Here is a 17,532-nt window from a genome sequence, read left to right as displayed (position 1 = left end):
GGAATGAAGACGCACACGTAAAGAACAGACTTGAGGGCATGGTGGGCGGGGGAAGGGGAACCTGGGATGAAGTGAGGGAGTAGCGTTGACGTATATACACTACCAAATGTAAAATGGATGGCTATTGGGAAGCTGCTGCATAGCACAGGGAGATCAGCTCAGTGCTTTGTGATGACCTAAAGGGATGGGATACGGAGGGTGGGAGGGAGGCTCAAGAGGGAGGGGATATGGGGATATATGTATACATATAGCTGATTCACTTTGTTGTACAGCAGAAACTAACACAGCATTGTAAAGCATTTATACTCCAAAAAAGATGTGGAAAAAAAAAATTAAAAACTCTGATTAAGAAGGACACACTTCCAGTTACAAAATAAATGAGTCATGGGGATGGAATGTACAACATGGGGAATATAGTCAGTAATATTGTAATAATTCTGTATGGTGACAGATGGTAACTAGACTTATTGTGGTGATCATTTTATAATGTATAGAAATATCAAATCATTATGTTGTATACCTGGAAGTAACACAGTTTATAGGTCAATTACACTTCAATTAAAAAAAATAAATCTGGACTTCCCTGGTGGCACAGTGGTTAAGAATCCGCCCGCTAATGCAGGGAACACAGGTTTGATCCCTGGTCCAGGAAGATCCCACATGCTGCAGAACAACGAAGCCCGTGCGCCACAACTACTGAGCCTGCACTCTAGAGCCCACGAGCCACAACTACTGAGCCCACATGCCACAACTACTGAAGCCCGTGCGCCTAGAGCCCGTGCTCCGCAACAAGAGAAGCCGCCACAATGAAAAGCCCGCACACCACAACAAAGAGTAGCCCCTGCTCGCCGCAACTAGAGAAAGCCTGCGCACAGCAACAAAGACCCAACGCAGCCATAAATAAATAAATAAATAAATAAATAAATAAATACGTAAATAAGTAAATTTATTTAAAAAAAAAAACGTTGTACACCTTAAACTAACACAATGTTAATAAAAAAAAAAAAATCTGTTACTCAGGCAGTTCCAAAGTAAATGAAGGAGGGGGAAAAAAGAACCAGAGATATGACTAAACCCCTCATGACCACAAATATTATTGATATTTATTTTAAAAGACTGGTTAGCTCACATCTTAATAAACTTCACGTAGAATTAAAAGACCAAACAAAAATGATCAGCAAGTCCTAATTAAGAAAGTGAAAAGGCAATTCACAGAGAAGTAGAAACTATTTTATATAACTAATTCCAATGAAAATTCATATCTGGAATTCACTTTATACTAACTACAACCTAACCTGACTTTTAACAACAAAAGAAAATTTTAATACAAATGGATAATAAAATAAATAGAGATGTGGGAGAATAAACACCAGCTTCGGGTATTACTTAAACTGCTAACAACTAAATATTAGTGAAAAATAAAAATATAGCCTTCTAAAATTATGAACAAATATTAATATTTACAATTACAGAATTCCATACAATTTTCAAAGCATGTTCACATTTCTACTTGACAGTTATAACTAAATCGAGAGATGACTTGACCAAATTTATATTCATTTAATGTCGAATGAGAAGATTAATTGTTTTTACTAGATGCCAGGCACTGGCTAAGCAATGGAATGGCATAACAGAAGTAGTTTTGCCAGCATTTAATTGTTACTTCAGGATAGATGGCTAAATTGCAGATTATTATAGCAAATGGCGTGAACAATTCTGTGTTTCAAGAACCTTGAAATTTCTCATGGCATTTGATACAATAATTCACATCTAGGCATTTATCTTAAAGTCATAATTTGATGCAGGCAACAAATTGTACATGATGATATTCACTGCAGAAACATGGAAACAACTATCCAACAATGGAGCAAAAATTAATATATTATGATGTATCCAGAGGTAATGGAACAGTAAGTTTATTGGTAGTGTGTGATCATTCTCATTTTACCTTATCTTGTCAATACTAGGATTACCTCTTTTAAATTATTGTAGGGAAAAAAGATTAATTTTCATTTACAATCTTTACTAATAAATCTGAACATCTTGTAAACATGTTTATTGGTCATTAGTAATTCTTCTTTTATCAGTTGTCTGTTTTTATCCTTTGGCCATTTTATCTGATGGACCTTTATATTTTATTAATTTGTAACAGCTCTCTATATGTTGGGCAGGAAAAAGAAACTATAGAAATCTTTGCGTCTGTTTTACCCTCAAGTGTTATGCTTGGAGTTTTAGCATGAATCAGCTCATTTGAAATTACAATTCCTGTTTCTTAAGATGCTTCAACTTCTGATAGTTTTCAACTTCATGGATACTATCAGAAGGGTTAAAATACAATTTTTCAAGTAAGATAAGTTCAAAATAGTAAAAGCCAAGATAGACTTCTAGCATAGAAATGAAAATTTATAAAGTTTTAAGGTAATTAAGTATGCTTATCTGTAGAAATGAAAACAAATCTTTTAAAAATAAAAAAGTTTTAGGTAGTATTACATTCAGGTAACATTCAAGAAGTTTTATTATTTTATTATTCAAGAAGTTTAATTATTAAAATGAAATCATTACTTTTTCTTAAGGACCATTTACACATGCCTTACCACCTTGGGTTTAGACATCCTCTTTAGTTAGTTCTTTTTTTTAAATGATAGGGAAAGATATCTATTTTACAAAAAAGCTGCAAAAAATAAACTTTAAGTTTGCCAAAAGCATTCACAGTATATAATTAAAATGTTTCTAATCAAATAATGTATGATAGTTAATCACAGGTTTACTTTTTATAGTTTTAGCCATAATCAATTGTCAATATTAACTTCATCTACTAATAACAAACTAGATATAAGGGCTCCTAACAGTTCTTCCCTCCAGTGCCCACCCCAAACTATGCCTACATAAGAAGAAAAGAAGAAAGATACTAAAGTTATTTTTAAAAATAAGACTAAACTTCAAGATTTTAAGGAAATCTTAAATTTCAAGGAAAATATTATTTTTAAATGTTTGTGTGTGCATCTGTATGTGTGTGTGTTATCTGAAAGTACTGCAACTAGTTGTAATGTTAAATAAATCAAAACTACTAAGTTACACTTGGGATTTAATCAACTTCCCAATTCAGTAGCATCAAAAGAAAAGAAGACAACATATGGGATTTTTTATTAATTCTTAGACAAGAAAAAAAGAGAGAAATTCCAATTAAATTATCTGAAGCAAACAGCTATAAGTGAACCCATTCTATTGAATACCTTCCCGACTCCCAATACCAGCTCCCTCCCATTTTCCACTGTGGCCTCTGGAAAGCATATCTGATTATAAACAAGGTCTCTACATCCTATGTCTCTTCAGTCTCTACCTCTGCCTGAACAGAAACCTGACCCCTCACCCAGGAAACTGCTTCCCTTGCAGCCCTCAGGAATGAAAGTTACTCATTCTCCCAGACTCCATATCATTTCCCTTTAGTAGGCAAATCCCCTCTCCCTACTTTGAAGATCAGATCTAGTGGCAATATCACTAACCCATCATCTATCTATCCATCCAACAAATACGTACTTAAGTGCCTGTTACGTGCCAGGCACTGTTAGCTATAGGCTACAGAACAGTAAATCCTCATAAGGATTAAAATCTAGTGAGACAAATATGAAACATAATTACACAAGTAATTGTCAATTATGAAAGAAAAGAATAAGAAGGTATACGAGAGAATCAGTAGGATTTAGTCAGGCCAAGAGTGACAGAGAACATTTCAGCATGAGAAAAGGAAAGAATGAACTCCGTTTTCAAGGAAACCAAGTGCAGCTGGGCAAGTGGGTGAGGAGAGTTGTCTGACAGGTTGAGGAGGGGGACAAGGCCTTGAGGCCATGAATGTGAGGGCCAGGACATGCAGGGCCTTGAGGGTCATGTTGAGGGCTCTGGATTTTATTCTAAATGCAATCAGAAACCACTGATAGAGTTTCAAGGCTTCATTCCTCCCCGGAGTCATTACTCATCCACTCACATTTAACCAGGATGCTTGTCCTTCAGTTCTACCCAATGCCTTCCGCATCCCAGAAAGCTTCACACCCAAGGCTTCTCAGCTCCTCCACATCCTGGACTCCAGTGACCTCCAGCTCCTCCTCAAGCAGATTCTCTCCACTTTTTCCTTGTCCCAAATTACTCCACCTCTGAAAATCAAATTCCAGTATTCCATTCTCAGGCCATAACCTCTCACCAAGCCTACTCTTCTTCCACTCTATACCTACTTCCACTCTATACCTATCATGCCTGTCCTTCAACCTTTAAATTATTATCTGACTAGAAAAAACAATTGAAATATAATCTCATCAGAATAAGTGAAAAGTTACTACTATTTCCTCCACCCCTACCAAGGCATGTAGGCTTTTCTACGCCTTCCTCCATGCCCATACCAACATGTGTGAACTTATATACACAAATGGAGAGATGCTTGTTTTGATTACAAAAAGGGAATCATACTTAATACAAAATGCTGTGACTTTTTTTACCCTAAAAATAAAAATCATGCACAAATCTCAGGCCAGTAGATACAGACTGAATTCATTCTTTAAAGTGCTGCACATTGTTCCAGGGACAGATGCTGCCCGTGGTTCCCCTCCAACATGAACTTCACTTGTTTCTGCAACAAACTTGCTGACCCCGGAAAACCTAGAAGGAGACTCTTCAGTGGAGTAAAGTGCTTCCATTACTGGTAGTTGGAAAAACACTGATACTTGTGACTGAAAAAGTCTGGGAGCAGAATGGCTGCTCACAGCACCGCAGCGGAGGATAAGAGGTTTCAGGCCCATGAGTATTGAAGCCATCATGCCTTTCACCACTTAGTTTGATAGTGCCCCAGAAATGTGCAAGGCAGGCTGCTGGCAGGTACTGAGGGAACCACAACCATGAGCAGGCAAGGAAAGTTAAAACTCACTTACGGCTCTCGGAGAGAAAGATGGCCAACACAACAGAAACAGGAGATGCCTACTGAGGCAGAACCAATGGAAGAAACAAGAGAATTTTAATGAAAATAGAATGGAATTACAGTGCTGAAAAACAAAAAAACAAAAAAAAAAAACCCCAACACTTTCGGGAACTAAAAATCAATCATGACTTCTTATTTAGAAATTCAGTACCCAACAGAAAAAGAGAATGACTGCCCCTGAGAACCATGTAAGTGGTTAGAAAAATCAGGTGGAAGAAATACCTCACAAGAAACCCAGTGACAGACACCCTGAGGGAAAAGGCAAGCTGCATGGAGGTCAGATCCAGGAGACAAATCAAGGAAGAGGAAAGGAACATGTGGAGAGGTAATAATCACATAAATAATGAAAGGAAACTTTTAGAACTTAAGAAAGTCATGAGGCCCTGAGTATCAAGGATAAAGAGAAGATCCTGCCAGCCTGTTAGTACTGTGGGAACAAGGGCTTTCTGGGATGATGGGAAGTTGGAAGCAAACACTATGTGGGGACTCCAGGGGACTGACTCTGAACCTCCCTGACGCTGAGTTTGGTTCACACGCCAGGAGAGCAGAATGTCTGTGCTTAATGTTTCACATGGAAACATTAAGCACAGAGATTGTTACAGTTCTCCTGGCTCCAGCAAACTTCCTTTGTTATTCTGTGTTGCTAGCATCTGAGTACTAACCTTAGGGACTTTGCAGTAAGTCTTTTCCTTCCACAGTCCAGCTGAAATATTGTGGGGACCAATTTTTAAACGCCATATGCACAAATTACTTTGATAAAAATTAAAAATATAAAAAAGAGAAAGTATTCATAGATGAAGCAATGCATGATTGTTAAAAGAAACCATTACCTTTATTTATGAAATATACATGAAGGTAGTATGGTCATAGTTAAGAGCAGAGACTCTGGATGCCTGCTACTTACTAGCTGTGTGACCTTGCGCAAGTTACTTAACTTTTCTGTGTTTTGGTTTCCTGAAAAGTAACTGTAATTAATAGCACCTTTCTCATCAGACATAAAGATTAAATGAATTAATACATGTACTACGGTCAGAACTTTGGCACAGACTAGTACTCAATAAATAACAGCAATGCTGCTGCTGGGCTACTGCCGCTGTCACTGCTTACGACAGGAAAAAAGTATTGTACGTAGAACTTTAATTTTGGAGTCAGAAGGCTTGAGTTCAAATGCCAACTTTAAAACCCAAAGAGTTTTATATCACAGCCACAGAAGTTAACCTCTCTATGCTTACATTTTGTCATATCTAAGACAGGAATATGAATACCTCCCTCTTTTAACACCCATCTATCTACCTATTCACAAACATCAACTGAGTATCCATATACCAGGTATTATGTGGTGGTTGAAACAGAATCATAAATAAGATACAGTTCTGCCCTTAAAGAGTTCACAGTCTAGTGGGAAATACTCAAGAACCTTAGTTGTCTTTCACGTATTTCCTAAGGCTGTCTTTGCCTTAGGAGATGAAGAAAGGACCACAAGGGTCAAGCATGTGTTTTAGTACCACAAGTACTATGATTTAAAATTAAAAGGCAACTCTAATATTGTTAGCAATTGCTGGGAAAAAAATGTGGCCAGTTTCTGAAATTACTATATTTTGCTATTTTAAGAAAAATAGTATGAAGCAGTTGGGTCACAGGGAAGTAAGCCCCTGCAGATGATATGGTAGTCTTAGGAGTGAGGGGACCAGAGATAAGCAGGCCCCCATTTCTGGTCAGAAATGGATAAAACATCTTGGGGGGACTGAGCTCTGTTCATAGGCTGGACTGTGTAGTACACAACTTGCCTCTTTGAACAATCTTTTGAGACCTGAGTGTTCTTTGAATAAACAGCTCTCAAGCCTTTCTCTGAGAGGAGTCACTACTACTTGATCCCTTGTCAATTACATCCATCCCCTTTTAGAGTATCCTGCCTTGACACATAGGGTAGGAGATTACAGAGAACATGTTCTTGGTAGCTCTTCTACGTCATCCCAATAACAAACACCTTATTCTAAAGCTTCCTGGGATTAAGAGTGTTTATTTTGATCATCCCATGTGAGTTGGCCATGGGTAGGGGTGGGACAAGTTATTCCCCTTTAATCTTTCACTTAACTCAGGGGTTTCAGAATGTCTACACTAATAATATCAGACAATCACTAACATAAGATGAAGAACAAAAGAGACTATGAATTTATAGGAGAGCCTAAATGCCTATTCTTCATAAAGAAACAACGCATGCCAACATACTTTCACCTGTTACCATCAGTTGGCATTTAGTAGCCATGACTTAAAATTCTATATTTAAAACCTCACAGAAATTATAATGGCATCTCAGCATATTTGAAACAATATTAAGTACACTGAGACATTTGGTATCTTTAGAAACTATGCAATTATATCATTATTAAAAATAATATCCAGAATATTTTCCTTTATTATATTAATATATAAATATACAGCATCATCATGTAAAACAATTATATACATTATTTAAAATCATGTATTTGGCTCATAATTGGCCTAGGTTTATTACAAATTCACTTGAATGGTTGCTACAGTCACAAAGAATGATTCTGGCTTCTTTTCTGTGTGTAAAATATTCCAAAACCCAAAATAAATTAAATAGATATTAATCCAGAGCTAAGTGAAGATTATCCAGCAAAAAAGGAATACTAACATTTATCTTGTTTTAAAGTTTCAATTGGATAATAAATTAGGTTTCAAAAATCTTTACATAAAAACCCTAATAGTACCACCCATAAATCATAAAATATAGCAACAGATAGTATATTTATTTCATTTTTACCTAATTACTTTTTAGACTCATAGTAAAAACCTACTGCTTATAGAAAATAAATCCAACAACTTATCCAAACATTGTTACATAAGAAGTTTTAAGAAACTGTAAATAATTCTTAATACTCTCATTTTGATTCTCCGACTTTTCAAGACTACGTTGTATTTCTTTCAAACATACTTCCTGATGTTGTGCTTTCTAAATAAAAAAAGAAATAAAGATAATTAATAATGACATTCATATCAAAGGATAGTCATAATATAAAATTTATATACACAATAATTGAATACATGGTTTTTAATTTTTTTAAAGAAAGAATCCTAACATCTGATGTATTGATTATTAACTTATCTTAGAGCTCACTTTTCTTTAAAATCTAGAATAAAGCACATACATGGTTGACCTCTACTGTGACAGTTTGTTGTAATACACATTCACTTAGCCCCAAACTATTACATATTTAACATGATTAACTCAAATGGATTTTACTTAAAACTGTCACAATTAATTTCTATTACATTTAACATGACATATTTTAATACTACTTTTTGCCATTTTCTTTGCCTAAAAGAATGACTTTTGCTATCTTAAAAACTGATAGAATTCTAGTTTTGATAATATGAATACTTTATTTTTAGAATCTTTTAAAAAATAAAATGAACTCAATATCATAGGTATTCTTTGAGGAAAAAATTTTAAATGTAATGTATTTTTAAAATATTCAGCTGCATATAAATTCCCAAGAGATCTGTTCACTGAAAATACTTTAGATAGGCTGCAAATATCATCTAGCTTCCAACTAAAATGTAGGCACCTTGAGAAGAAAAATCTTTTATATCCTTCCTATCAGGTGTTCAATGACACCCGATACCTTCTGAAACTGAGCGATGCTCCCAGGGGAAGTGTGGTGGGTGGTATGAAACAACTTGCTAGGCTGAGCTACACAAAGTCACAGAATGAATATGGTGAATCTTTGAGGAACATCGATTTTACTCAACAACTTGGAGGGAAAAATATTAATACAAACACACATACTGTAAGGTAGAATGCAAAATGTACATGGATTTTAGTATAATATATAAGACTCCAAAGACATTTCAGGCTTCTTGGTCTGAGGTAAGCTGCTGAGGGTCACCCTTGGGTCTGTGCAAGCACTCCGCCCTCCCCCGGAGCACCTGGGCAGAAAATCTGTAGAGGCCTGCCACTGTGGGCAGGGCACCCTAGATGACACCAGCATACAATTAACTATGAGACAGCCTCTCAGGGGGCTTACAGTTCAGATGGGGCTAAGGCTTGTATACAAAACAAATACTGAATTGCCAACTAAACTGCCCCCTGGAAGGGAGAGAACTCATAAACCCATTTTTCAGCAAGGTCTAAATCTATGGTTAGAATTCTAGTTTTTTACTACTGTAAAAATGATCAGGTTTAACAAAACATCAGCTCTTAAATTTACCGATTTTAGCAGCTTTAATATTCCCAAGTACTGGGAATATTATAGCAAACACACCTCATCTTAATATACTTATTTTATTTTTTCAGAAGTTTCAATTACACAAAGAATATCACACATATTTTACAACAGAAAGTCTGACAGTGAGTTAAAAAAAAAAAGTTTTGAAATAAAGGGAAGGCCTGTGCTAAATTAAAGATGAGAAATGTTTTGTTCTGATTAAATTGCCATGGAACTTTTGATGGCAATAAAATTAAAATATTGCACGTCAAAACTCATTTAACTTTTGAACATTTCAGGTTTTCAATGATTTAGATGCTTGCGAATGAAAAAATAGTTTTCATGGAGTCTAGCTCCTGGAAAAAATAAAGTATGATTTCCTGTGTCACTGTTAGGTAGATAGTTTTCAAGTAATTCAGTCACAACTAGTGCCAGCTTTCACAGTTTGTTGTGCCATCTGACTATTTCATGAATAGTTAGGAAAAAACATTAGAAGACTAATTAAACACAGCCAATTTGGTATTCTCATCTCATGGCTGAGTGGACCAAAGCATCCACCTCACATGCAGATACAAAATGTTTACTTAACACCAACTTACAACTTTCTAAAATATAATATGCATTATTTAAGACATATCAAAATCTAACTCATAATAATAGTGTTTATCTTAAAAACTGAAAAATTCATATTAGAAAGAAAATAAGTAAACGATATCTGTAACTTTCATTAAGCATCTGTCATGTAAAAGTAATATGCAGGGAAAGGGCCTGATGAGACTTCGGGGGAAATGTAATAGATGCTACCAAGGATGCAGGATAATAATTCTTTGCCCAAATGCTGACATTTTTATTTTTTATGATTTATATTATTTGTTATTTTTAATACTATCAGTAAAGCAATAGCCTTGATTCCCCTCACTTTGTATTTTAATTGTTTATAACTAAACTCCATGGTAAGAATGTTAAATGCTAACTTATTTTTAATGAAAATACATTAAGCCATACTAATACTTACACTGTTCATTTTGCAAACAAGTTGATTTTGTTCTTCATTTTTCTTTCTAAGCTCAGTTTCCAGATCTAATATTTTAATTTGTAAAGCCTTTTCTCTAGATGACATTTTCTCTATTTCTTCAGAAACCTGTAATTTCAATTAAAAGAATTAAAAAACTAAATGTGCTTTCTTTAAGACATGATTTAAAGCCTTGACATAGTTATACTGTATCTCTTCTTTCCAAATAGGTATTATTTGGATATTAGACAATTTAATTAGAAAGTGTTTAAAGATGTTCCATCTTGAGAAACGCATAGTGTAAGCATGTATTCTCCTCTTTGCTGTCTAAGTACCTGAAAAATTAGCTTGAAGTGGAAGAGGTATACGTATTTGCACTGCTCTGTGACGTTGGTAGGTTTTCCCCAATACTATATTTCTATAACCTGCTGAGACCAATTGCCATGTTTTACAGTATTTATATTTACCATGGTGTCTGGAGTGGTGGTGGGACATATAAAGTCCACAACCAACGCTGATTATAGACTTGGATGGACAGAATTGGGGGCAGGGTAGGTGATATTTACACCACACACACACACACACACACACACACACACGAGATTGGTTTTTCATTCATTCACTTTGAGATTGGTTTTTCATTCATTCACTTCCAAAATGGTCTGAATTTGAGTTTTCATATTTCTCTGATGGCTTATTTTAGCAGAAAGTCTAGCTTAGCTACGTTCATCCAAGGATTCAGATACTTGGGAGCCTATTTGCAGGAATGCTGGGGTGGATCTATAAGAATGACAGTGGAGGCAGGGACTAGTTCAGGAGCAAGGAGCTAGCAGGAAGGACTGTCCTCTAATCTCACTCCCATGGACTAAGTTCTAAGTTATTATAAAGTTATTTACAAAGATTTCTTGTGCACAAATTCCAAGGGTGATTGTGAGGATAGCAGGATTTGAAGCTGTGGGAGAAAGGGCCCTCAGGACAAGTATCTGTGTCCTTTACAACGTCCTGCAGTGTAGACAATGGTGACAGTGCAGTGATGGCACGCCTCATGTGGCAGGAACTAAAGACAACCCCATATTCCACTGTAGCAGGAAAGAAAGGAGAGGGCAGACACATCTCTGGGGACTGAACACTTGTGAGAAGGAATCTGAGAGCACCTAGCATTTCCAAAGTCCATTTAGTCTGAACCCAGGATAAAGTCACTTCTTATTTTCCTCCCAAAGGTTGGCACTGAGAAATCTGGATTACGCTTCTATCATTGGCAGTACATTTTACTACTTAGCTTTCATTCAATGACATGTCTTTCAAAGTCAATTTAAATTGCTTTCCTGGAGTTAAAAAAAAAAAAAATCAAAATATATCTATATGACACTTACGATTTAAGAGCCACATTTCAAGGATATCAGATGTTATCTCACCCTTGTGGAACTGCCTTTAACAGGCTTGGGAAAGACCATGGGTGGAAGAGAGTCTAGAGAGATAGATTCAAAATTTGGTGTTGGACATGTTAAGTTTGAGATGCCTATGTTAAGTGGAGATGTCAAATAAGTAGCAGAATATATGAATTTAGATGTCAGGATAGAGAAAAGTCTGGGGCGGAGATATACTTCTGAGAGTCATCAGGGTATAGACAATCTCCTTTTGGTGTCATTCAATCCTATGAGGAAATTCATCATCCCCATTTTATCAATTAAAAAACTAAAGTTTAGAAAGTAGCTTGCCCTGGGTCAGGGTATAATGTGTCAGAGCCAGAATTCTAATTTACTTCTTGTGGATTCCAAAGCCCACCTCGTGCCTTTCAAGATTACATTTTCAAATCACTTGATAAATCTACCTCTTCTTTGAGATCTTCCTGAATCATTTTCCCCTCCTCTCCAGATTGAACTAACCACACCCCCTCGGTGTACCTTGTATCTTCCCTGCATTGTAGCACCTACTTGCTGGATGACATTTGTTTGTTCACATGTTATCTCCCTACTGGACTGTGAGTGTCCTGAGAGCTGAGGCCAGGTCTTATTCATCTTTGCATCATAAGCACTAGCAGAATGCTTGACAGACAGTGAGATAGTTATTAAATGCTATCCAGATGGATTTAACCGGAAATTAAATCTTGTCTGTATTTATTTATACAACAACATTTGCCAAAAGAAAAGGGAGTTGAGCTTTATAGCTCACTGAATCCTGATCAAAACCAAAAGGTTCAATAATTTGCATATTTGCTGTGGTTTCATTAAAAAAAAAAGAGGGGGGACTTCTTTAAAGTGTTTTCCATCTCTGCCCTTTACCCTGCCACATCATCATTTATTTAGTGAAGTAACTCTGGACCAGTAATCTATCTGTTTAGCTCCAAAAGGGAAAAGCAGGTAAAAAACAAAAATGTAATTGCTCCCTTCACCCTGTCATCAGGATAAAAACAATAACTGTAGGTTTGGCAAGATGAGATACTGTCTGTTTCAAAAGATGACTCTTCGGTAAACTAAAAAGTTTCTGAATAAAGGCCATCTGTACCTTTTGTCTTCCTTCTTCTAAAGCAGCTTCCAGCTGTCTGGCCAATGCTCTATATTCTGCAGATTTCTCTTTAAACTCAAGATTGGTATGCTTAAGACATCCTTCTTGGTTTGCCAGCTTCTTTTCAAGCTCTTTATTTTCTGCATCCATCTGTTCTAATTTTCTTTTTACAGAAGACATATATTTTAAAATTATAGTGTGTAGAAAAAAAGGTAACACCAATTTTAAGTCAATTTAATACTTACTGTTTAAGGTTTTCACATTTCAACTGAATAAGATAATTTTCCTCTTCCAGAGAAAGCTTTGTCAGAAGATCATGATTTTCATCAACCTAAAGGAGAAAAAAGTTTTCTTGGTTATTTTCTTTATAATCAACTTCCAAAGAAATCTATATAGTTTATCATTAGAACAACTATAAAAAAGAAGAAGCTATAAATATTATTATTACTCCTACACAGAGAGATACCAAGAAATATTACATTGTTAAAACACAAGTTCTTAAATTCTTGGTTAATTTTAAAAAAACTATGTTGCCTCATGGAAAATCTATGAAAAATTTTACTGAAAGATGGCAATTAAAACATTCTGAGTAATGTTTTATTGAAAAAGAACATTTATTTTATTAAGTAAATGTGAAGATTTTAAACAGTAATCTCCTATTGTTGGATACTTAGGGTTACTCTTACAGTTTTCTGTTTCACTTACAGATAGTGATTGATAATTGAATATCTGTGAAGTTGTAACTCTGAGTAAAAACCATATTTGTGAGAAGCAAAATAAAATAGATAAGCAAATCAACCAAAGACACACCTGCCCATGCCGAGACAGAATATTCTTCCCATTGCTTCAAAAGCTATATTTAAATAGTTTAAGAAGTTTTGAAAAAAAAAAAAGAATTTTTCTCATAATTTCAATTAGTAATTTAGGTTATCTATGTGATTTGACATTTTCCTAGCAAGATCTCTTTGCAGGAACTTAAACTCAGAAAAGTTTTGTTTGCCTGTTTTTAAAAAGAGGATGCATTTCAATATTAAATCCAGATTACATTTGAAAGATAGACAGGAAATCCTTCCTAAAATTATTCTGCAAATAAAGAAAAAGACTTGCCACCACCTTTGGACATGCTTCTTTGAAAAATAATTAATTAAAAAAATATTTATTAAGTGTTTACTATGTGTTAGGCACTGAGTTAGGAGATGGCTGTATGGCACCCACGATCTCTCTTCTGATGGAGTAAAAAAAGTATATGTTGAAAAAAATAATTGAGAATAATACAAATAAACTTGGTACATAATTCTAATTGAAATAAATTCTAATTTTTGTAAGGTAAATTACAATAATTTACCTTATCCTAACATCAAAAAATATACATGTAAACATAGCTTTGTTCCTTCGCTCATGCTATTACTATGTCCTCAAATGTCTAAATACAGATTTGTATGAATAAACTAAATCAGCAATTTTAATTACCAATTTTTTAAAAAATAGCTTGAAAATAATATAGTATTTGCATGAAACTGACCTTTTATCAACTTATTTAGATGACAGTAAAATAATCAACCCCTGACATGAGTGCCCTCAACTGGTGAAATTATTCCAAAGCATTTAACACATCTAGCAAAAATCAAAATGATGGCTGGACACCTGGCCCTGAAGCTCCCTAATGGCGTGTGCTTGGTCTGCACATTTCCCCTTGTGGTGCTGCAGACTCTCCTGACACTCGTGAAGCCTCTGTTCTGCCGCCGTCAAGGAATCGCGGACGTGCTCTAACTCCTTCAGATGAGACTCCATCTGGCCTCTCATCTGAGTTGTAGCATTAGGGAAATAAGTGCAAGATCACACATTCAGCATTAACGTTTTTACTATCTTAAATACTAGATATGCTTGTAATATAGTAAATGTTTTAGGTATAATAGTTTTTTAAAAAAGATTTAACCAAATAAATAAGAATAAACTTTAAGTTAGACTCTGCTAAATAAGAATGTATAACTCAAAAGTGGGCTGGACTTCAATTAGTTTCCAAAAAGTTTGCTGAATAAACGAATATGGTAATATTAGCTTGCAGGGAGACTGTTTAAATTACTTAGGAAAGTAAACTTTTTTGAATTCTGTCATTTATATTCAAGTATAGATATTACTAAGGAAGCTGGTATGGTAGTTTTCTGCTGTCCAGCCATCAGTCTAAAGTAACTTTAGACTTTTTGTCATTCGATCTGGTAACTCAGATATTTCAATTAGAGCAGACTTGCTGTGCTCAGCTTAGTCCAAATCAGTGGGTTTACTGTATATAAATTCAAAATAGCTAATATCATCAGTACTCAGTAGACTATAATTTGATCATTAATGTTACTATGTTACTAAGAACAAATCTAACTGTATCTATATTAATCTCTTTGGCTGCTGCAATTCCTCACTGTGGCACTTTTGTGGAGATGTGACAAGAAGCAGCCCTAAAAAAATGCTTGTACTGCTAATTAAGAAAAAATAATAAGACATAGGGCACTTAGGATGTTCATAGGGAGGGAAAACAAGAGCTAGACTCTTTCCCTGAGACAGGGAACACACGGAGTTGCTGTGCAACATCTGGCATTCTTGATCACAAAAGATAAAAGTAGAACAAAGCCTACCTCTGGGTCCCCAAACATCTAAGAGCCCATGAGAAAACCAGGAGACTTAAAACAGTAGGAAAGAAAAAGGAAGCATTTCATTAAAAAAAAATAATAATAATGGCTTGTCTGGTTTAATACCAGTAAGAAAACATTGTGACCTCACAGTATTTGAAAACCACAGGCTCCTGCCCCATTGGCCTTTTGAATAGGTTTTTTAAATAGACTTTTATTTAGAGTGCTGCCTACAAAAGAGGAGACATTTGCATTGGTATGTCTCATGAGAAAAACTGATCAAGAGTTATGAAATGATTTCTTCTCTGCTCTGCTAAAAATAGGTGAAAAGTATTGATAATTCTAAGTAGTAAGTTGCACATTTGATAGGCTACCTTTATTTCTTTTAACCAGCACATTTTCTGCTCTAGCTGACCTCTTCTTCACATTGGTGTCCCACTCAGACTTCTCAATTCCAAGATGTGGGGACGACCCAGAGACAGTCACCTTATTACACTCAGTTGGAACTGACCAGTAACATCCCATCATGTCCCCAGCCGGGAGTCAGGGGAGTCAACGTCCTACAACTTTTGTGCTTCCTTACCAAAACAACGTGAAAAAACCCAAAAAGGGATGCAGTTTCATTTAAAAACTTTAAAATAGTCACAAAAACATCATAACTTGCCAACACTGAACTTCCCCTCATTCTTTTGCAACAGGGTGAAAAAAAAAGGAAATGATGTTGGGTTTTTTAATGTTATTTTTCTTCCATAAAAGCATTTAGCAGAGAATATTTACTTTGCTTTTTTACACAAAAGATTTACTACCAGAATAAAAAGGTAAGATTAAAAATGAAAGGTATTCAACTTTGCATGAAGCTCAGTGATAACCATTTTTTCTGCTACTTAAGTCTGCTCTTGTATCAGAAAAATTAAACATTTATGTTATTTTCCAAATATTCAGGAAAAAGTAAAAAAAAAAACATTCACACAAACAAACATTTCAAGCCTGGACGAAACATCATGTCCTTAGAAAACAAACTGCCACAGAAATCGAGAACAGATAATTTCTAGGTCTAAACTAAAGGAAATGACCAAAATTAAAGAATTTATATAAAATTCATAAAGTATAAAACATACATAAAACATTATTTTATTGTTTAAAATGTCAAACTTACCTTCTTTAATTTTTTATTTTTGTTTTTTGTTATTAGGTTATTCTCTTGTAGCAAATTTTCACATCTGCTTTCCACAATTTCAGCTGCTTCTTGCAACTTCTGTATCTGAAAATAAAAAATATTATTAGAGTAAGATGCATTATTTTATTATTAGGACCACTGTATGAAATAAAAAGCTAAAAAATTGAATTTAAATTTTAAAATTTCAATTTTAAACCCATTATCATTTTCCTATTAATACTCTATGTTTATCTAATGTTATTCCTTCTTTAAATACAGGAATCACTCAGTGCTCTACTCTAATCCACAATCCTTTTATGATTTACCTGTCTTTTCCCATCAATACTTCTAGAATCTTCACCTGAGCTCTGAATATTAGAGAGAGATCCTCATTTGCAGGTCCACGTCACTTTAAAGAATCAGTCTCTGGTCCAAACTAGCTCCCAAACCAATTATTTCACTCTCCAAATCAAAATCTGCTCAAAAAATATCTGAGCACTTTATTCAAGGCCCAGAGTCAAGAATATGGTAACTCATCTACAGTATTCTTGATGGGGGATTAAACCAGAACAACCAGCTGGAAGACCCAAATGACATTCCCAATAACGCATTGCACAGTCCATCACAGCTTCCATTCTTACCTCCAGCTGGGATGACTGCAATATTCTAACTGGATGTCTCAACTCCAATTTCCTATCTAAACCATTGGGATGGAGTGCTTCCTACTTACCTACATTATGCCCCTCCTTAAGTTTTAACCTTTAGTTCATTATTCTTCAATTCAAACACTCTCTTCCAAGAAAATCAAGCTCTTTATTGACAGTTTGTTACCCATCACTCAAGGACCTACATAAGTCCCATCTTTCAAATGAAGTTTTTCTTAAACTTTCTAATGCTTAAGCTTTTCTATAAATTACCAATTAACACACTCTCTATTCCATACATATTGTCATCTGTTCTTTTCCAGGTCTTTCATGTGAGTAAACCTGAATTATACTTTATTTATTTGGAAAGAGGAAATATTGTGCTTTAATGACCCTTGA

At 35.0% G+C, this 17,532-nt stretch overlaps 1 protein-coding gene across 2 annotated transcripts in view; it reads right to left on the bottom strand.

Moving 5' to 3' along the window:
* Positions 1 to 7,792: 7,792 nt before the first annotated feature.
* The window catches only part of ODF2L (outer dense fiber of sperm tails 2 like), a 34,877-nt gene continuing 25,137 nt past the window's right edge, over positions 7,793 to 17,532 (bottom strand). For both annotated transcript variants that reach the window (XM_061186375.1, XM_061186376.1), the window contains 7 exons: positions 16,490 to 16,594; positions 14,357 to 14,515; positions 13,527 to 13,565; positions 12,958 to 13,043; positions 12,713 to 12,875; positions 10,211 to 10,336; positions 7,793 to 7,940 (listed from right to left, as the gene is read on the bottom strand). In XM_061186375.1, the coding sequence (XP_061042358.1) occupies positions 7,812 to 7,940; positions 10,211 to 10,336; positions 12,713 to 12,875; positions 12,958 to 13,043; positions 13,527 to 13,565; positions 14,357 to 14,515; positions 16,490 to 16,594 (807 nt within the window). In that variant the 3' untranslated portion in view covers positions 7,793 to 7,811. The remainder of the gene's footprint in view (positions 7,941 to 10,210; positions 10,337 to 12,712; positions 12,876 to 12,957; positions 13,044 to 13,526; positions 13,566 to 14,356; positions 14,516 to 16,489; positions 16,595 to 17,532) is intronic.

This window comes from Eubalaena glacialis, chromosome 3 (genome assembly GCF_028564815.1).
Source record: "Eubalaena glacialis isolate mEubGla1 chromosome 3, mEubGla1.1.hap2.+ XY, whole genome shotgun sequence".
NCBI lineage: Eukaryota > Metazoa > Chordata > Mammalia > Artiodactyla > Balaenidae > Eubalaena > Eubalaena glacialis.
The sequence above is the reverse complement of the archived record's forward strand: the minus strand, read 5'-3'. Positions and strand labels throughout refer to the sequence as shown.